The following is a 21,838-nucleotide window of genomic DNA, read 5'->3' on the forward strand; positions in this document are numbered from 1 at the left end:
GAGCGTGCCATTGCACTCTAGCCTGGGCAACAGAGTGAGACTCTGTTTCAAAAAACAAAACAAAACAAAAAAAACAAGAAAAGGGTGTTCCTCTGATTGTGAGTTAAGAATCTAATATCCTGTATGAGGTGGGAAAAAGAAGTGAGTGCATGGCTGGGTCCTGAGTTTGGCTGGTAGAAAAGGTCTGTTCATTAGATGGAATACTATACAGCAGTGTTGACATGGATGCCCCAGAGCCCCATTAGCAACATGGACTAATTTTTTAAAATAAATTTTTATTGGAACATAGCCATGTTCATTCACTTATGTATTGTCTATTTTTGTGGGTTTTTTTTTTTTTTTGCTGTTTTTTTTTTTTTTAAATGACACACCCGGCTAATTTTGCATTTTTAGTAGATACGAGGTTTCTCCATGTTGGGCAGGCTGATCTCGGATTCCTGACCTCAAGTGATCTGCCCGCCTCGGTCTCCCAAAGTGCTGGGATTACCAGCATGATCCACCATGCCCAGCCTGGACTAATTTTTTTAAGCGTTATTTTGTTAATTGACACCTAAGAATTGGACATATTTATGGGGTACAATATGATGTTTTAATACATATATATATTGTATAATGATCAAATTAGGGCAATTAACAAATCCATCACATTAAACATTTGTCATTTGTGGTGAGAACATTCAAAGTCCTCTCTTCTAGCAAATTTGAAATATACAAAATATTCGGTTTTTTTGTTTTTTTTTTTTTAAATGATAAACTTTATTCGAATTTCACTAGCTGTGTGCTAATCTCCTTTTCTGGTCCCAGATCTAATTGAGGATCACATGTTGCATTCAGTTGTTGTTTATTTTTATTCTTTTTTGTTGTTCCTCCTTTAATTTAGGGCTTTTTTTTTTTTAAGACAGGGTTTCACCACGTTGGTCAGGCTGGTCTTGAACTCCCAGCCTCAGGTGATCCGCCCGCCTTGGCCTTCAAAGTGCTTGGATTACAGGCGTGAGCCACCACACCTGGCCACAAAATATTGTTAACTATAATCACCCTACTGTGCCATAGAACACCAGAACTTATTCCTCCTATCTAACTGTAACTTTGTCCCCATTGACCAACCTCTTCCCATACCCCATCTCTCCACCCTCTTATAACCACTACTACTCCCTACTTCTATGAGATCAACTTTCTTAGATTCTGCCTATGAGTGAGATCATGCAGTATTTGTCTTTCTATGCTTGGCTCATTTAACATAATATCCTCTAGGTACATCCATGCTGTTGCAAATGACAGAACGTCATTATTTTTTACAGCTGAATAGTATTCCATTACATATATATATATATATATATATACACACACACAAACATTTTCTTTATCTGTAGTATTTCATTGTGTATATTTATTTTTATTTATTTATTTTTTTGAGACAGAGTCTTACTGTCACCCAGGCTGGAGTGCAGTGGCATGATCTCGGCTCACTGCAACCTCCACCTCCCAGGTTCGACTGATTCTCCTGCCTCAGCCTCCTGTGTAGCTGGGATTACAGGCACTTGCCACCATGCCCAGCTGATTTTTTTTTTTTTTTTTTTTTTGGTAAAGAGAGGGTTTCACCATGTTGGCCAGGTTGGTCTGGAACTCCTGACCTTGAGTGATCTGCCCTTCTCAGCCTCCCAAAGTGCTGAGATTACAGGTGTGAGCCACCACTCCCGGTCCCATCGTGTATAGATACATTTTCTTTATTTATTCAACCACTGGTGAACACAGGTTGATTCCATATCTTGGGTATTATGAATAGTGCTGCAGTAAACATGGGAGTACAGATAATTTCATTTCCTCTGGTTATATAACCAGTAGTGGGATTGCTGGATCATATGGTAGCTCTATTTTTAATTTTTTGAGGAACCTTCAATACTGTTTTTCCTAATGACTGTACTAATTTACATTCTCACCAACACTATGCAAAGGTTCCCTTTTCTCCACATCCTGCCAACACTTGTTATCCTCTGTCTTTTTAAAATAACAGCCATTCTAACTAGGATGAGGTGATATCATGCTAGTTTTGATTTGCATTTCCCTAATGATTAGTGAGGCTGAGTATTTTTTCATATACCTGTTGGCTATTTGTATGTCTTCTTTTGAGAAATGTCTATCCAGGCCTTTTGCCCACTTTTTAATCAGATGGGGTTTTTTTTGGCTATTGGATTGTTTGAGTTCCTTCCATGTTCTGAATATTAACTCCCTTGTCAGATGCATAGTTTGCAAATATTTTCTCCCATTCTGTAAGTTATCTCTTCATTCCATTGTTTCCTTTGCTGCACAGAAACCTTTAAAATTGGTATAATTCTACTTGTCTATTTTTGCTTTAGTTGCCTGTGCTTTTGAGACGTTATAAAAGAAAAAAAAAATCCCCGCCCAGACCCACACCCTGAACCATTTTTCCTGCTTTCTTCTAGCAGTTTCATAGTTTTGGGTTCTACATTTAAGCTTTTAATCCATTTTGATTTTTGTATATGGTGAGAGATAGGGTTCTAGTTTCATTCTTCTGCATATGAATATCTAATTTTCCTAGCGCCATTTATTGAAGAGACTGTCCTTTTCCCAATGTGTGTTATTAGCAACTTTGTTGAAAATCAGTTGGTTGTAGATGTGTGGATTGATTTTTGGATGTTCTGTTCTGTTTCAGTGGTCTATGTGTCTGTTTTTATGCTAGAACCATGCTGTTTTGGTTACAATAGCTTTGTAGTATATTTCCAAGCGACATAGACTAATTTTTAAAACATAATGTTACAGAGGAAGAGCAAGTGACAGGACACACAGAAAGTGCTACCATTAGGCTGGGCATAGTGGCTCATGCCTGTAATCCCAGCACTTTGAGAGGCTGAGGCAGGAGGATTGCTTGAACCTAGAAGTTTGAGACCAGCTTGGGCAACAAAGTGAGACATTATCTCTATTAAAAATTTTTTAAAAGTTAGCCGCGTATGGTTGTGTGCACCTGTGGTTCCAGCTACATGGGAGGTTGAGACAGGAGGATTGCTTGAGCTCAGGAGGTCAAGGCTGCAGTGAGTCATGTTTGTGCCACTGCACTCCAGCCTAGGTGACAGAATGAGACCCTGTCTCAAAAAAAGAAAGTGCTACCACTTATAAAATGTTAAGATATGCAAAAATATTATAAATAATTTAGGATAAACATATGTCCCTAATGATTTATAATAGGATATAACTTCCATAGATTTATAATATACATGTATATGATCTACATATAATAAAATAAAAATACACATGGAAATGATAATACCAAACTTGTAGCTGTTTTGGGGGTAGAGAGAATGAAAGTGAAAATTGGTGCAACAGAGGGCTCATCTTATATCTGAAATGTTTTATATCTTAAGCTGGATATTTGTTAGATTGTTCTGTATCCTTTTTGTATATCTAAAGTATGATTTTTAAAATAATTTCAACTTTTATTTTAGATTCAGGAGGTACATGTATAGGTTTGCTACATGGATACATTGTGTGACATTGAGGTTTGGGGTACTAATGATCCTGTCACCCAGACAGTGAGCATAGTACACAAGAGGTAGTTTTTTGGCCCTTGCCCCTCTTCCTCCTCCCCCCTCTAGTAGTCCCCAGTGTCCATTGTTTCCATATTTATGTCCTTATGTACCCAGTGTTTAGCTCTCACTTGTAAGTGAGAACATGTGGTATCTGGTTTTCTGTTTCTGTGTTAATTTGCTTAGGATACCTGCCTCTAGCTCCATCCATGTTGCTGCAAAGGACATGATTTCATTCTTTTTTATGGCTGTGTAGTATTCCATGGCGTATATGTACCACATTTTCTTTATCCAATCCACCATTGATGGGCACCCAGGTTGATTCTATACCTTTGCTATAATAGTGCTGCGATGAACATACAGGTGCATGTATCTTTTCTTTTTTTTTTTTGGTAGAATGATTTATTTTTATGATTTTTTTTTTAAGCAGAAAGAAAGGTTAAGTTTCAGTAGGCTTGAGTGAATATTAAAGCATCAACTTGTGTATGCACTGGGATAGTCCCTCAGTTATGACTGTACAAGTTGCCAATGTCCCATGAGCAAAATCATCTCTGTGTCTAGGGACTTTCCTTCTGATTGCAGCTGAAGCTATAAATATCCTTGCCTTTACCCCTGCATCATTGCTAAGCCCACCCTTGCTCCTTTTCCCTTTCTCTTTCTGTCACTGCTGGGAAACCCCTGCCTTTGCTCAGACTTCTGGATTCCTTCCAACTCCTTTTCCTGTCCTGCACACTCCAATCCTCCATGCTGTAGGAATCCCCACTTCTGACAATAGAGTACAGAAGGGAGGAGAGAAGGCGAGCTGAGTTTCTGTTCTCACAAGAAAGAGCTTAGAGTAGATTTTCACCAAGAAATAACACTCTACCGAGTAACTGGTTCTTGACCATCATTAATACTAGAGTCTCATTTCCTATCAGTGACATGGGCTCTGGTGGTTTGCTTAGGAACCAGAGTCATTCATACAGAACTGAAGAAAATCTGCTCTAAGACAGATTTTCCAACAAACTTTTGGATCGATACCAAGTTTTAAGTTGTCAGTTCCCTATAAAGCCCTAGGGGTGCCTAGCTAAGTATTCCTTAGCTAAAGGGAAAGAATTCAAGGTTTCTATGGGTGAAGTAAGACAGGGAACTTCAGGGGAACTCCAGAATTTCCTGGGAAATAAAATTGCATCATGGCTCACCTGCCTGAGCTGCTTAGAATGTTCACGCTTCTACTAAAAAAACCTTCTCTCTGCAGCCCCATATTTTAAATACAAACAGTATAATAACAAACTCCAGCAAGAAAAGCTGATCATTCACCACACAACAATGTGATTTCTAATTGCTTGAAGAATACTGCATAATAATTTCCTACCCACTAAAAATGATTTCCTTTTGCCAGAGTGATAATATCTTGTTAAAATATAATGCCATTCTAGACAGTGACTACATAATGTCTGGAGTCTTTTTTTTTCCCTATATATAACCTTTAAATGCTAAGCATTAGGAACAAGGCAGTAGCAAGTGATAAAACAAGTTCCCAGATGAAGAGAAGAATTCTTTGGGTCTATGTTGGAATCTTCTAATTACCCAACGTCCTTGGGTAAAACAGTGAGTTGACAAATTTATGATACATAGATGGTCTCTGCTCTGTTCCTTCAGAGAAAAATCAGTTGCACAAGAATGGAAATGGATTTTTCCATAAAGCTGGTGTGCAGTATAACATCTATATTTGGACAGGCACACACATACCATGTTGTTAATTTTAATGCACCAATTGAATCCTCATTTTGTGCATCACTGAAACCATAAAAGCAGATTCTTTTTTCTTTAGAAAGTGAAATTGCAAGACACGTGTTGTCCAGTGACCTACTGTGCCCATAGGTATGTAGAGCAGGAGGTGATCTCTGGGAACACGGAGGAAGGTGAAGATGTGGTTCCTGTTAGTGAGGCATTTAGAACATTCAACTACAAGTTCAGAGCAGAAAGCAGCCACACATCAGAAAGATGAGAAAAGTGAGGCCTAGAGAGAAAGAATGACCTTCCCAAGGTCACATAGCCAAGGAGTGGAGTTGGTCAGATGAAAACGAGCTGTCCAGAACCAGAGCTCAAAGGCTAGCCCCTTCAGCAGTAGCCCTTCACAATGCCCACGTGGAGACAGGACCAATGCTGTGCTACATTAAAATGTTTCCGTAGGTTGAGCCGTGTTCCTGGCATATGGCTTCTTCTATGGGGCTCATGGGGGCCTCCTTCACTGGGCCGCTTTGACTATAGTTCTGGCGATGCTCACCATACAGTGTTTCTCTAAAATCCACACCCCTTTTGGCTTCTGGTTCTTGGGCAGATGTGAGAGGGTGGAAGTAGAGGCTCGAATCCACACTTTAAGAAATCCTCTTTGGAAAGACTTAAAACTGTTGTAGCTTTTACAAACACCACCCCTATGACTCTGAAGTTTCACTCCTGGATATACATGCAAGAAAAATGTGTACATATGTTTACCAAAAGACACGTGCTAAAATATCCATAAGTATTCATAATAGTCCCCAATTGGAAACTACGCAGATGTCTATCAACAGTAGAATGGATAAATTGTGGAATGCTCACACAATGGGACGCTATACAGTATCGAGAATAAATGATCTACAGCTACATACAACAATACGGATGGATCGTGTAACCAGAATGCTGAGCAATGAAGCCAGCCACTAAATGATACATACTGTATGATTCCATTTATATAAAAACAAAAAGAGGCAAATATAATCTGTGTTATTAGAGATCAGAATAGTGGTTAACTTTGGTGGGTAGTAGTGGCTAAAAGGGGAGTACAGGGACCTTATGGGATGCTGGTAATTAATGTTCTGGTTTCGTGGGGGTATTCAGTTTGTGAACATTTATCAAGCTGTAAACCTGTTGTTTGTGCGCATTTTAATATGTATCTTCTATTTCCAAAAAGATTAACAAAAGAAGACTCCAACCTTTTTTTCTTTTCTCTTTTTTTTTCAAGACTGGGTCTCTCTCTGTCATGCAGGCTGGGGTGCAGTGGTGCAATCTCAGCTCACTGCAGCCTCCACTTCCTGGTCTCAAGCAATCCTCCCGCATCAGTGTCCCAAGTAGCTGGGACCATAGGCGTGTGCCATGACGCCCAGCTAATTTTTTTTACACTTTTTTTCTGAGGCAGAGTCTCACTGTGTTGTCCAGGCTGGAGTGCAGTGGTGCCATCTCAGCTCACCACAACCTCTGCTTCCCGGGTTCAAGTGATTCTCCTGCATCAGCCTCCTGAGTGGCTGGGACTACAGAAGCATGCCACCATGCCTGGCTAATTTTTGTATTTTTAGTAGAGATGGGGTTTCACTATGTTGGCCAGGCTGGTCTCGAACTCTTGACCTCGTGATGCACCCGCCTTGGCCTCCCAAAGTGCTATAGGCGTGAGCCACTGTGCCTGGCTAATTTTTTTTTTTTTTTTTTTTTTTTAACTTTTTGTAGAAACAGAGTCTCACTTTGTTGCTCAGGCTGATCTCAAACAGTCCTCCCGTCTCAGTCTCCCAAAGTTCTGGGATTACAGGTGTGAGCTACCGTGCCCAGCCTCCAGCCGCTTTTTCCCCCATGGCTCCCACATGCAGAGGTGCAGAGTGTTCCAGTGCAGCCTCTCTCCCGCTGTCACAGGGTGTCTTATTTCAGGCTCCAATCCTGGCTCCCCAACCTCAGGGAACACACAGTAACCTCTTCAAGGATCCCCTTAATGTACCATCTCACAGGCTTGAAGTTAAAAGGTAGCTCCCCATTATCCCAGGGGTCAGAGAGGGATGCTCACAGCATGGCATTAGCCTTATCTAAAGAATCTTCAGCCAGGCACAGTGGCTTATGCCTGTAATCCCGGCACTTTGGGAGACCGAGGCGGGCAGATCACCTGAGGTCAGGAGTTTGAGATCAGCCTGGCCAACATGGTGAAACCCCGTCTCTACTAATAATACAAAAATTAGCTGAGCATGGTGGTGGCAGGCGCCTGTAATCCCAGCTACTTGGGAGGCTGAGGCAGGAGAATCGCTTCAACACAGGAAGCAGACGTTGCAGTGAGCCGAGATCATGCCACTGCTCTCCAGCCTGGGGGACAAGAGCGAGACTTCGTCTCAAGAAAAACAAAAACCTAATTCAGCGTCTTCCAAAGCTCACATCCCAGAACAGCAAGCAGAAGAAGTTTCCCAGGCTCTTCTTTCTCTGCTTTGGTACATCACCTTGGCCTACACTTGGTGGCCCTTTTTTTTTGCTATAAAAATGTTTTATTAGGCCAAACTACTTACTATGAAAATGCTTTAAAATGCAGTAGGAGGAGATGTAAAGACTCAAAGAAGCGTGTAGTGACAATGGCTATCAGAACACACTAAAGAATCCACACTGCTTCCCCCTTTACCTAGAAAAGGAAGCTTCTAGGCTACCTCCTCCTCCTCAGCACACTCCTCAAACTCCCCCTCCTCAGCTGTGGTGTCTTGGTATTGCTGGTATTCTGACACCAGGTCATTAAGGTTGCTCTCGGCCTCAGTGAACTCCATCTCATCCATGCCCTCGCCCATGTACCAGTGCAGGAAGGCCTTGCGCCTGAACATAGCGGTAAACTGTTCAGAGACACGTTTGAAGAGCTCTTGGATGGCTGTGTTGTTACCAATGAAGGTGGCCGACATTTTTAGCCCCCGGGGTGGGATGTCACAGACGGCTGTTTTCACATTGTGAGGGAGCCGTTCAGCAAAGTAGCAGCTGTTCTTATTTTGAATGTTGAACATTTGCTCATCCACCTCCCTCATGGACATGCGACCTCTAAAAATGGCAGCCACGGTTAGGTAGTGACCATGACGGGGGTCATAGGCGGCCATCATATTCTTAGCATCAAAGAGTTGCTGAGTGAGCTCAGCCACGGTCAGGGCCCGGTACTGCTGGCTGCCCCGGCTGGTCAGCTGGGCAAAGCTGGGCATGAAGAAGTGCAGCCGGGGAAATGGAACCATGTTCACGGCCAGCTTCCGCAGGTCGGCATTCAGCTGGCCCGGGAAGCGCAGGCACGTGGTGACCCCACTCATGGTAGCAGACACTAGGTGATTCAGGTCACTGTAGGTGGGTGTGGTCAGTTTTAAGGTCCTGGAACAGATGTTATAGAGCACTTTGTTATCAATGCAGAACGTCTCATCTGCATTTTCTATGAGCTGGTGAACAGAGAGGGTGGCATTGTAGGGCTCCACCACCGTGTCTGACACCTTGGGCGAGGGCAGGATGCTGAATGTGTTTATGATCCTGTCTGGGTACTCCTCCCGAATTTTGCCCATGAGAAGGGTATGAAAAGACTCTAGCCCTACAAAGCTGGACCTACTCAGAGCCCTACAAAGTCTGTCTCTGACTTTGCCGAACCCTCTCATCGGCAGCCCCTAAAGAGGACCTCACGTCGGATGAGGAGCAGAGAAGCTCAGAGGAGGAGGATAGTGCTTCAAGAGACCCCAGCCTCACCCACAAGGTGGAAGGACAGTCCAGAGCCCTTGTCATCGCACAGGAACTGCTATCTTCAGAGAAAGCATATGTGGAGATGCTCCAGCACTTACATCTGGATTTCCATGGAGCTGTCATGAGGGCCTTGGATGACATGGACCATGAAGGCAGAGACACATTGGCCCGGGAGGAGCTGAGGCAGGGCCTGAGTGAACTCCCAGCCATTTACGAACTTCACCAAGGCATCCTGGAGGAGCTGGAGGAAAGGCTGTCAAATTGGGAGAGCCAGCAGAAGGTAGCTGACGTCTTCCTGACCCGGGAGCAGGGGTTTGATCACCACGCCACTCACATCCTGCAGTTTGACAGGTACCTAGGTCTGCTCAGTGAGAATTGCCTCCACTCTCCCCTGCTGGCAGCTGCTGTCCGTGAATTTGAGCAGAATGTGCAAGGAGGCGGCCAGACTGCAAAACATCGGCTGCTGCAGGTGGTTCAGCGCCTCTTTCAGTACCAACTGCTCCTCACAGACTATTTAAACAACTTTTGCCAGGACTCTGCCGAGTACGACAGCACACAGGGTGCACTGAGCCTCATCTCCAAAGTCACAGACCGTGCCAACGACAGCATGGAGCAAGGGGAAAACCTACAGAAGCTGGTCCACATTGAGCACAGCGTCCAGGGCCAAGGGGATCTCCTCCAGCCAGGGAGTTTCTGAAGGAAGGAACGCTGATGAAAGCAACAGGGAAAAACAGACGCCCCCGGCACCTATTTCTGATGAACAATGTGCTCCTGTACACCCATCCCCAGAAGGACGGGAAGTACCGGCTGAAGAACACATTGGCTGTGGCCAACATGAAGGTCAGCCGCCCTGTGATGGAGAAAGTGCCCTATGCTCTAAAGATCGAGACTTCTGAGTCCTGCCTGATGCTGTCTGCGAGCTCCTGTGCAGAGAGGGACGAGTGGTATGGCTGTCTGAGCAGAGCTCTTCCTGAGGACTACAAGGCCCAGGCTCTGGCTGCGTTCCACCACAGCGTGGAGATACGAGAGAGCCTGGGGGTTAGCCTTGGGGAGAGGCCTCCCACCCTGGTGCCTGTCACACATGTCATGATGTGCATGAACTGCGGCTGTGACTTCTCCCTCACACTGCGGCGTCATCACTGTCATGCCTGTGGCAAGATTGTGTGCCGGAACTGTTCACGGAACAAGTACCCGCTGAAGTACCTGAAGGACAGGATGGCCAAGGTCTGTGACGGCTGCTTCGGGGAGCTGAAGAAGCGGGGCAGGGCTGTCCCAGGCCTGATGAGAGAGCGGCTTGTGAGCATGAGCTTCCCACTCTCTGCACCCCGCTTCTCAGGTGGTGCCTTCTCATCCGTCTTCCACAGCATCAACCCCTCAACCTTCAAGAAGCAGAAGAAAGTCCCTTCAGCCCTGACAGAGGTGACTGCCTCTGGAGAGGGCTCTGCCATCAGCGGCTATCTCAGCCGGTGTAAGAGGGGCAAGCGGCACTGGAAGAAGCTCTGGTTTGTCATCAAAGGCAAAGTTCTCTACACCTACATGGCCAGTGAGGACAAAGTGGCCATGGAGAGTATGACTCTGCTAGGTTTCACCATTGCTCCAGAAAAGGAAGAGGGCAGCAGCGAAGTAGGACCTATTTTTCACCTTTACCACAATAAAACCCTATTTTATAGCTTCAAAGCAGAAGATACCAATTCAGCTCAGAGGTGGATTGAGGCCATGGAAGATGCGAGTGTGTTATAGCAGTTATCAAGCATGTGGACTTGTAACAAATTCTTAGGCCAATATGTGAATGCTTCTAGAAGGTAAGCTGTGGCTCAACTCATCCGGACACACACCTGGATTCAGCAATGAGGCCTGACCTTTTTTGCTATAACCTCCCCACCACTCCCCTGCCCACGCCAACATCTTCGTGAGTGGTGCCCTTAAAGGATATTTATGGACCTCTCCTTTTCTGTGTTTTCCACCCCCCCCCCCCCCCCCCCCCCCCCCCCCCCGTCACCCCCGAAAAAAAACTCTCCTTCCCCTCAAAAAAAAAAAAAAAATGAAAGTTTCGCTCACTCTTAGAAAGGGACACAAGACAGGAAACATTCCTCCCTTTTTTGCCTCCCCCTTCAATGCTATTTTGTAAGAATGTAACGCCTGGAGCCATCTTGTGATCATGAAGCACAAACGTGACAAAACCCACCATACTGATCATAGGAAAACAGTAAGAGAAAAATCACGTTAAGTCCTTGATAATGTACCACTAAATTAGGCAACTCTGGTATCATCTACATCTAGACATATATGAGTTAATAAGTGCCATGATTGTTGAGGCAATTTTAGAGAAGTATTCTATTTACAGCCAAAAGCAAACATTTTAATACCATATTGTTCTTTTTTACATTATTAATGCTCATTTATTAGATGATGTAATTAAACCTACCAATAGAGAAGAGAGAACACCGTGTTCTACTGTAGGAAATGACAAAGGAGGTCTGAGAAATGGAGTGAAAATGTGGCCAAAAAGGATGGGAAGATGGAAGGAATTCCCTTCACCAGATTGGAAGTAGAGATAAAAGTAAGCTATAGCTGGGCACGGTGGCTCACACCTGTAATCCCAGCACTTTGGGAGGCTGAGGTGAGTGGATCACTTGAGCCCGGAATTCAAGACCAGCCTGGCCAACATGGTAAAACCCCGTCTCTACTAAAAATATGAAAAATTTCACCAGCGGGGCATGATGGCGCCTGTAATTCCAGCTACTCGGGAGGCTGAGACAGGAGAATTGCTTGAACCCGGGAGGTGGAAGTTGCAGTGAGCCAAGACTATGCTGCTGCAGTCCAGCCTGGGCAACAGAGCAAGACTCTGTCTCAAAAGAAAAAAAAAAAAGGAAAATCATAAAACATATCATTTGTCCATTTTCCATTGTTTTTCTTCAAAAATCAAAAGAGAATCACTTGACAAGTGCAAGCACAACTCTTGGTTTGGTCTCTCATATTTGTTTGGTAGTTACCTTAGACAAGTGATTTCTGCGGGCTCAGCCATGGCTAACTACAAACTAGCACTAAGGGTTTATCAGGATGATGGGTTTAATCCTGCTTTGCCACCTTTAATGGTTTGACCTAGGGCAAGTTCTTTAGCTCTCTGTGCCTCTGTTTTCTCATCCAAAATGGGGATAATAATGATACTCACAGAGTTGTGATAAGGTAAAATGCGACAGTGTGTGCAGAATGTCTGGCACACAGTGTTGAGTAAATGTTAGCTCTTATTGTAATTGTTATTATAGTTTTCATGCTATTTAATCCTTTTAATGCAAATATGCAAATAAATTAATATGCATACCATATTAAAGGGACCTTTAAAACAATATGAGGCCAAGCACAGTGGCTCATGCCTGTAATCCCAGCACTTTGGGAGGCTGAGGCAGGTGGATCACCTGAGGTCAGGAGTTCGAGACCAGCCAACTTGATAAAATCCTGTCTCTACTAAAAATACAAAAATTAGCTAGTGTGGTGGCATGTGCCTATAGTCCCATCTATTCGGGAGGCTGAGGCAGGAGAATGGCTTCAACCCAGGGAGGCAGAGGTTTCAGTGAGCCGAGATCTCACCACTGCACTCCAGCCTGGGCGACAGAGCAAGATTCCATCTCAAAAATGAATAAATAAATAAAACAATATGAAATGACTTTGCCAGTGACTATTTACAAAGGCAGAACTCTAAGTGCTGAAGTTTGTTGAATTGAGTGGTAGGCAAATAAAAGCCCATAGTTACAGTATTAAGTTGACCTCAAACAAACTGATTTTGTTGTCATTTGTATGTGATAACCATGATTCAAATACTGAGTCAAGAATTATATTTCATGTAAAAGGCTTTTACAGATGTTAAGATGTAGAGTCTATCTTCCAGGCTTAAAATAGCTTCTTTCGTAATTTTTTAAACATATGCATTTTCATGCAGGACAGCAGGGGGCAGCTTTGGAGGCAGCTCTATTAGCAACATTGATCAGTTAAACAGTAAGTTATGGTAAACATCTTGTACTGCACATTTTACCTTAATCGGGTGGAGTCAACAAACAAATGTGTAAGTGATATCTCTGTTTATATATTGTCAATAGTATTTATTTGCTTAATAAAGCTCCCGGTGTGGCTGATAATCGGAAACGCTGACTGAATCGGGTTTCTTTGTACAAAATACAAGACTTAATGCAATTTTATCATACCCGTGAGTCACAAAAGCCCTTTTAGGCAAATTAATGGCCACTGATGGAAATTATCAAAGAGTACCAACAAAAATGTCAATTAGTCATTTCACTAATACGCCCCTCATCTTAGCACTTGGTCCTGTATCTTGCTATATCATCACAATTTTTACAATTCAAAATGGGGTCTGTTATTTGACATTATTTGTGTTGATTGGTGGTATATTATGACACATTTTAAAAATTGCAAAATAATAGGTTTCATTAAATTTTAATTAGCACAAAATATAAAACACAGTGCTAGGATTTCTACTCTCCAGTAGAAAAGCAGCTTAGTCAGTTGAGAGAGTATATGTGGAAAGACAATTTAAAATACGTTTTTGTCTTTATTATGTTCTCTTAAAATATAATTTATAAATCTAATTTTCAGGCCGGGCGCGGTGGCTCAAGCCTGTAATCCCAGCACTTTGGGAGGCCGAGGCGGGTGGATCACGAGGTCAAGAGATCGAGACCATCCTGGTCAACATGGTGAAACCCCGTCTCTACTAAAAATACAAAACATTAGCTGGGCATGGTGGTGCGTGCCTGTAATCCCAGCTACTCAGGAGGCTGAGGCAGGAGAATTGCCTGAACCCAGGAGGCGGAGGTTGCGGTGAGCCGAGATCGCGCCATTGCACTCCAGCCTGGGTAACAAGAGTGAAACTCCGTCTCAACAACAACAAAAAAAAAAAAAAAAAATCTAATTTTCTAGTTAGCTCAGATTTGCAACTGGCAAGAGTTAGGATCTCTTTAAAATCAGGTAACAGACGTGTCTAAGTTTGACTGGAGATGATTCAGAAAGGCAAAGCTGAGCTTTTTTTAAGCTAATATTTTTTAGGTAGACATTTGGAGGGTTTTTTTCTCTCTTGAATAAAAGGTGGGGAAAAGGCTTTGATGCCTGATAAAGGTGAGAAATCTCTGAGTGGTCTTTATGATCTTGAAAGTGCTTTGCCTCTGTTAAAAAATTTAATGTGAGTTCAAATACGCATTCTTGTCAAGCCTGGAGAGCCGGTGATTAGCAACCATTACAACTCAGTGAACATTTCTATTTACACAGAGATTTTTTTTTTTTTTTTCTTTTTTGAGATGGAGTCTTGCTCTGTTGCCCAGGCTGGAGTGCAGTGGTGAGATCTCGGCTCACGGCAACCTCCGCCTCCCCAGTTCAAGCGATTCTACATGGAGATATTTCTATTCTTCGAATCATTCTCAGATTTTCTGTGGTCTTCATTTATATCTTAGTTTGGATTCCTCCAGAAGCTGACTGTGAGACAAAGGCTCGAGTACAAATAGTTTATTAGTTTGTTCTCACGCTGCTAATAAAGACATACCCAAGACTGGGTAATTTATAAAGGAAAGGAGTTTAATTGACTCACAGTTCCACATGGCTGGGGAGGCCTCACAATCATGGAGGAAGGGGAACTCCCATTGATAAAACCATTAGTGCTTGTGAGACTTACTAACCGCCACAAGAACCGTATGGGGAAAACTGCCCCCATGATTCTATTATCTCCACCTGGCCCCACCTTTGACACCTGGGGATTATTACAATTCAAGGTGAGATTTGGGTGGGGACACCACCAAACCATATCAGGAGGTGAAGGAAAACACCAGTAAGGGAGTCAGGAAATAAGCCATGAAGAAAAGGAGTTGGGTTATCCAGCAAGGTAGAAAAGTGGACCACTCTGGACTTAATCCCACTGAGGAGCTATGGGATATGGTATAGAACATGAGCCTCAGACTCATCCCACATTAGGAGCAAGGGAGCTGGAGTATATATACACTAACAAAGCCCTCCAATACCCAGCCCCTCCCCACCTGTTTGGCCCCCTCTCCTGGCCCCCCTTTCCTGAAAACATCAGCCCCAGCAGCACAAGGACCTGCAATGCCTTTTTACCCCTCCCTTTACCTAGCTCATTTCACCTGGCTGACTCCTATTAATTCTTTGGTTGTCTTTGGTTGAGGGCTGCTCCTGGGGTTGTCAAAACCTTGACACTTCCAGCCTGCCAGCTCTGGGCCAAGCCCTCAAGCAGATATGACAGATTTGGCACACTGAAGTGGTAAAGCCTGAGGGTGTATGAATAGGAGGCCAAGAGCGTCTGCTATAGATTACCTCAGAGAATTTTTATAAGAAGTTAATGATTGCATATAATTTAGAATACTGCACGGCACGGAATAAGGATGCAATGTTCATTTCATTGTTTTGATAACACTGGCCTTCTTTTTTTTTTTTTCATGGCCAGAACCCGTGTCTACAAAAAATAAGAAAAATTAGCCTGACATGGTGGCACCAGGAGTCTCGGTTATTCAGGAGACTGAGGTGGGAGGATCTCTTGAACCCAGGAATTGGAGGCTGCAGTGAGCTATGATCGTACCACTGCATTTCAGCCTAGGCTGCACTCCAGTGAGACCCTGTCTCAAAAAAATAAAACAACAAAACAAAAACTTTTCCAAGAACAGTGGGGCCTAGCAGTACTATACTATGTAGGGAAGGGAAGCTAGTCAAGTAATCCTTCAGAATTTTTTTCTTTTTAACATATCTTAGGGGATTTTCTAACCCTCTCTAGAGCTTGAAGGAACAAATTTTGATTTTATATATTAAAAAAAAAAAAAAAACAGACGGAAAAAAACCACTTTTTTTTTTTTTTTTTGGGACAAAATTTTACACTTTTTGCCCAGGCTAGAGGACAATGATGCAATCTTGGCTCACCGCAACCTCCGCCTCCTGGGTTCAAGTGATTCTCCTGCCTCAGCCTCCCGAGTAGCTGGGATTACAAGCATGTGCCACCACACCCAGCTAATTTTGTATTTTTAGTAGAGACAGGGTTTCTCCATGTTGGTCAGGCTGGTCTCAAACTCCTGACCTGAGGTGATCTGCCCATCTCAGACTCCCAAAGTGCTGGGACTACAGGCGTGAGCCACAGCCCCCAAATGAGCTCCCCTCTGGCAGGGCACACTATCTGGGTGGATATTTTTATCAGATGCCAGGTAATTCTCCGGTAGCCTGGCCTAGACCCACATTCAGGAAACACTGGCCCCAGGATAGTTGAACCCTCAGGGCAGCGTTCAAATCCCTCCAATACCCAGCCCCTCCCCACCTCTTTGGCCCCCTCTCCTGGGCTCTCTTGCCTAAAAACATCAGCCCCAGCAAGACAACAACCTGCAACGTCTTTTTACCCCTCTCTCTACCTAGCTCATTTCACCTGGCTGACTCCTATTAATTCGTCTTCAATGGTTTCCTCCATTTCAGCTCCAAGTCGGGTTAGATACCACTCTTCTGGACCCTGCCAATGCCCCATGCATACCTCTGTCATTGCACTTATCTCACTGTGTTAGAATTATCTCTAGGTCTGTATCCTTTAATAGACCGTGAGATCCTTGAGAATGGGAACCATATATTAATAGTATTAATCCATGCACCTCCAGTATGGTTGACAGGGTACAGAAAGAAGGAAGCTAGGGAAGGAGAAAAAAAGAGAGGACAGTGTTTGTTGGGTCTTCAGAGAAGCAGGCACGAAGATGAGATAAAACACCCAAGAAATCTATTAAAGAAAACGACTGTGAGAGAAAATGTGGGAGGGAGACGGAAAAGACTGGAAGATCTATCAGATTTTGTTGCAGGTCTGACTTGTGAAGGAGAGAGAAAGGGAAGGAAGGAAGTTTACATGGAAGCATCTTACACTGCAGCTCAGTCTCAGAAAGGTTTGGGGGCCGGGTGTGGTGGCTCATGCCTGTAATCCCAGCACTTTGGGAGGTCAAGACAGGCAGATCACTTGAGGCCAGGAGTTTGATACCAGCCTTGCTAACATGGTGAAACTCCATCTCTACTAAAGATACAAAAATTAGCCAGGTCTTGTGGCACGTGCCTGTAATCATACCTACTTGGGAGGCTGAGGAGGACAATTGCTTGAACCCAGGAGGTGGAGGTTGCAGTGAGCTGACATTGTGCCACGGCACTCCAGCCTGGGCAACAGAGCGAGACTCAAAAAATAACAACAACAAAAAGATTTGGCAGGGCCAATGGGGGGTCCCTGGACTAAAGTTGTTGGTCAAAGGAGTTTCCATGTCTCTTAGGAACAGGCCTGCCTCAGTATCCCTGCAGCACTCAAATAACTGCTTGGAGGCAGGTTGTAGGAAGCATGGCCTTGGCACCAATGCGGTGATGGATTTCAAAGGCTGCAGCTGGGGGCCAAGGTCAATGGCACTTCCAGTGGTTAGAGATTTGGGAGGTAAATTCTCATGGACATTAAAAAAGGAAGAAAGAAGGGAAGGAGGGTTGAGCTAACAAACACACTTATGGGAAGTCTGACAGTTTGTATGGTAACGTGCTCACAGGAAATCTGGCTGTTTGGATGCAGGTAGGGAAATGCAAACAGCACAGGAGTTGAGGGGCGTCTTGAGTTGGCGTCCTGGTTTCATCACTGACTAGCTGTGTGACCTGGGCAATGCCATCACTCTATGTGTCTGTTTCTTGATCTCTAAATTAAGAATATTAATACTTGCCCCACCTATCTCACAGGATTAATGTCCCAACTTGTGGATCTTGACTTCATCTCATTCACCACCAAATGTAGAAATACAGCTCTGAGGGCTTGCTAACATCACCCCATAGATAGAAGGGGTTGCCTCTTGGCTTGTTAGCGTTCTGGGTCTTTGTGGGGAGGTATCCACACAGGTGGATACAGCAAGGTTTCCTGGTCTAACTGACATCACCCCTGCCAGACTTTCAGTGAGCAAGCTTCAGGTAGAGATGGGGTAAGGTACCCATCTGCCAGGCAAAGTACCTACTGGCATGTAGACTGTGGGTCAAATGAGGTGGCCCTGGGTGACAGTGATAGAGGATTCCCCTGGAGAGGCAACTGGGCAGGCCAATGATGAACCAGAACTCAAACTCAGCAAGATCTCTGAGGTCTGGAGCAGTGCTTCTCTCAGTGGTTCTCCTGGGCCCTTCACCACAGCTTTTCCAAATAATACCCACCTTGCCCTGCCCTCCAGGGTCACCATTCATTTCCTGCTACATATAGGAAAAGCTGCCTATTATACAATGGGTTCGACATGAGATAAAAATCTAAACCCAGGGTGACCTTCCCCAGCAAGGCTTCCTCTGGTCTTTAACCAGAGGTGTGTGTCAGAATCGCCTGCGAAACTTTTCAAATATGAACATTTCCAGCCCTGACCCTTCACCTACTGAATCAGGATCTCCAGGGAAGGGACCTGGGGATTTTATTTTTAAAAGGTCCTGGATGATTCTAAAATATAACTACGCAGCAGGAAATCATCACAGCCTCTTGAGGGTTGACCTTACTAACCCAGACCTAAAATGCACCAAAAAACCCATCCCAGCTGGTCATCCCAGGGCTGAATTTTAGCTCTACATTTGTGATTTACTTGTTTGTTTTGTATGCTTCCTAATCTCTCTCTCCAGTGTTTACATTAGGAAATGAATTCAAAAGAGATCCTCAAATAGAAAACACATCTTACCCCCAACCTCCATCCCTCCATCTGGTTTGATTAACTAGGAGAAACTCATCTAACTTTCTTCAAAGCATGTTTTTTTACTATTATTGTTCTATTCCTGTATTTATATTGGCACAATTCTCAGCTGGCCTGTCAGGACCACCCAAGATACTGGATGACAGTTTCAGAGATAGGGCAAAGAAGATTGAATTCATTTAGTACACAGTAAAATAGTCCACATGTGCAGACATTTCCATTGTACCAGTTGTGAATTTCTGAGCTCTCTAAGGATAGAGATCCTGGTTTGTTGACCTTTTTGTTTCCAGTTTTTTTCAGTCCTTGACACACAGTAGGTACTTAATGTTTGTTAATAAATGAGAATTTAGGACCTGTGACCCAATTCAATGTTGCTTCCTATGATACAACATAATCAACATGGCTTGTGAGCATTTTTCTCTTTTGCTTTTATTTAGTTGCAGAGGTACTTCATGCACCTTGTAACCGGGTGTATTAGTCAGGGTTCTCTAGAGGGACAGAACTAATGAAATAGATATATATCTAAAGGGGAGTTTATTAAATATTAACTTACACAATCAAAAGGTCCCACAGCCGGGCGCAGTGGCTGACGCCTGTAAGCCTAGCACTTTGGGAGGCCGAGGTGGGCGGATCATGATGTCAAGAGATCGAGACTATCCTGGCCAACATGGTGAAACCCCATCTCTACTAAAAATACAAAAATTAGCTGGACATGGTGGCCCATGCCTGTAGTCGCAGCTTCTCGGGAAGCTGAGGCACGAGAATCGCTTGAATCCAGGAGGCTGAGGTTGCAGGGAGCCAAGACTGCCCCACTGCACTCCAGCCTGGTGACAGAGCAAGACTACATCTCAAAAAAATAAATAAATAAATAAAGGGCCGGGCGCGGTGGCTCTCGCCTATAATCTCAGCACTTTGGGAGGCCGAGGCAGGTGGATCACGAGGTCAAGAGACCGAGACCATCCTGGCCAACATGGTGAAACCCCGTCTCTACTAAAAATACAAAAAAAATTAGCTGGGCATGGTGGCGTGTGCCTGTAGTCCCAGCTACTCGGGAGGATGAGGCAGGAGAATTGCTTGAACCCAGGAGGCGGAGGTTGCGGTGAGCCGAGATCGCGCCATTGCACTCCAGCCTGGGTAACAAGAGTGAAACTCCGTCTCAAAAAAAAAAAAAAAAAAAAAAAAAAATTAAAGATAAAAAAGAAAAAGGTCCCACAATAGGCCATCTGCAGGCTGAGGAGCAAGGAGAGCCAGTACAAGTTCCAAAACTGAAAAACTTGGAGTCTGATGTTCGAGGGCAGGAAGCATCCAGCACAGGAGAAAGATGTAAGCTGGGAGGCTAGGCCAGACTCTCTTTTCACATTTTTCTGCCTCTTTATATTCTAGCTTCGCTGGCAGCTGATTAGATTGTGCCCACCCAGATTAAGGGTGAGTTTGCCTTTCCCAGTCCAATGACTCAATGTTAATCTCCCTTGGCAATGCCCTCACAGACACACCCACACTTTGTATCCTTCAGTCCAATCAAGTTGACACTCAATATTAACCAACACACCAGTTAAAAAAAAATAGAAGGTTTAGAAAAACCTTGACCTCCCCAATTGAATCCCACACCCTGGGATCACCATTAGGTTTGGTTTATTATTCTTCTACATCATTCTTTACGTTCATACAAAAATATACAAATGCATGTGTGTTAATTACTCAGGGTCCTTGGAATCAGCTTTGTTTGGGGCACAATGGCAGACACCAAGGTGAAGCTGTACATAAGACATTTAAAAGGTAGTAAAAATTCTCTCTTTTGTAAAAGCATAAAAACCAATACATGTTTTTAAATGTTCAGCAGAACAGAACTAACAAACATGAGAAATAACATTACCAAAAAAAAGAATGATCTTTCTCAACTAATACACATCGTTGTGATCCCACTGAACTGAAAGAAAAATGTGACCCTGCAGAGCAGGTAGGGAAGCAGCAGGAAGCTTCAATTCCCCTTCATTTGAGGTGGCAAGGGGTGAGCGAACAGGAAGAAAAAGCTCCCCTCTCAGAGTATTCACCAGACGCCCTAGTTTTCAGTCCTTTAAAAATCTAATTAAGGCTAGGTGTGGTGGCTCACACCTGTAATCCTAACACCTTGGGAGGGCCGGGCAGGCAGATTTCAAGCCCAGAAGTTCAAGACCAGCCTGGACAACATGGTAAAACTATCTCTACTAAAAATGCAAAAATTAGCCGGGCGTGGTGGTACACGCCTGTGGCCTCAGCTACTCAGGAGGCTGAGGTGGGACGATCACCTGAACCTGGGAAGGTTGAGGCTGCAGTGAGCTGTGATCACGCCACTGTACTCTGTCTCAAATAAATAAATAAAATCTGATTAAAAGACCCTGCATTACAAAGGCCATATTTTTGGCCAGCTTTTTTCAGGCTGGCAGATAATTTATCCAGGCATTTAGGAGGAAAAGCAATACAACAAAACATTGTTTTTCTTCTTCTTCTTCTTTTGAGACAGAGTCTCACTCTGTCACCCAGGCTGGAGTGCAGTGGCATGATCTGAACTCTTTGCAGCCTTTGCCTCCCGGGTTCAAGCGATTCTTCTACCTCAGCCTCCCAAGTAGCTGGAACTACAGGCATGCACCACAACACCCAGCTAATGTTTGTATTTTTAGCAGAGATGGGGTTTCACCGTGTTGGGCAGGCTGGCCTCGAACTCTGGACCTTAGGTGATCCACCTGCCTCAGCCTCCCGAATTGCTGAGATTACAGGCATGAGCCACTGCGCCTCGCCCAAAACATTGTTTTTCAATGCCTACTATCAACGGTGTTACTCCCAAGGGAAATTACAGAATAAACTTAAATAGCATCTTATGTGGCTTAGCGAATTTAACCATGGTCCAGTGTAGGTCTAAATGAAGAATGACCCAGGTGTCTTCTGGGAGTCCCTTTCTGATCTGCATACTTCATGCAGAAGTTATACTCTAGAATCTGATAAATTCATCCATCGTATATGGAAAGATTGCTAGAGGCTGGAACCATGGTCACCTGTCAGCTTCAAGCTATCTGGCTATGTGGCCCCAGGAGAGTGGTAACAACTCTGTGACTCACATCTGTAAAAGCAGGAACTTTGGACCGCATAACTAAG

At 44.0% G+C, this 21,838-nt stretch overlaps 1 protein-coding gene and 1 pseudogene across 2 annotated transcripts; one reads left to right on the plus strand and one right to left on the minus strand.

Moving 5' to 3' along the window:
- Positions 1–7,775: 7,775 nt before the first annotated feature.
- LOC116539028 (tubulin beta chain-like) lies at positions 7,776–8,920 on the minus strand. The gene has a single exon (XM_032261623.1). It carries the CDS (start codon positions 8,918–8,920, stop codon positions 7,946–7,948), a length of 975 nt encoding a protein of 324 aa, XP_032117514.1. The 3' UTR covers positions 7,776–7,945.
- Positions 8,899–11,005, plus strand: LOC116539065 (annotated as a pseudogene). The gene has a single exon (XR_004263907.1). The product of XR_004263907.1 is annotated as an FYVE, RhoGEF and PH domain-containing protein 5 pseudogene (transcript).
- The last annotated feature ends 10,833 nt before the right edge of the window (positions 11,006–21,838 follow it).

This window comes from Sapajus apella, unplaced genomic scaffold, assembly GCF_009761245.1.
Source record: "Sapajus apella isolate SASKATOON/1434 unplaced genomic scaffold, GSC_monkey_1.0 scaffold125, whole genome shotgun sequence".
Taxonomy (NCBI): Eukaryota; Metazoa; Chordata; class Mammalia; order Primates; family Cebidae; genus Sapajus; species Sapajus apella.

Bases quoted from the DNA above. Each gene is read 5' to 3' on its own strand.
- LOC116539028 (XM_032261623.1), bottom strand. From the start codon at position 8,920: ATGAGAGGGTTCGGCAAAGTCAGAGACAGACTTTGTAGGGCTCTGAGT.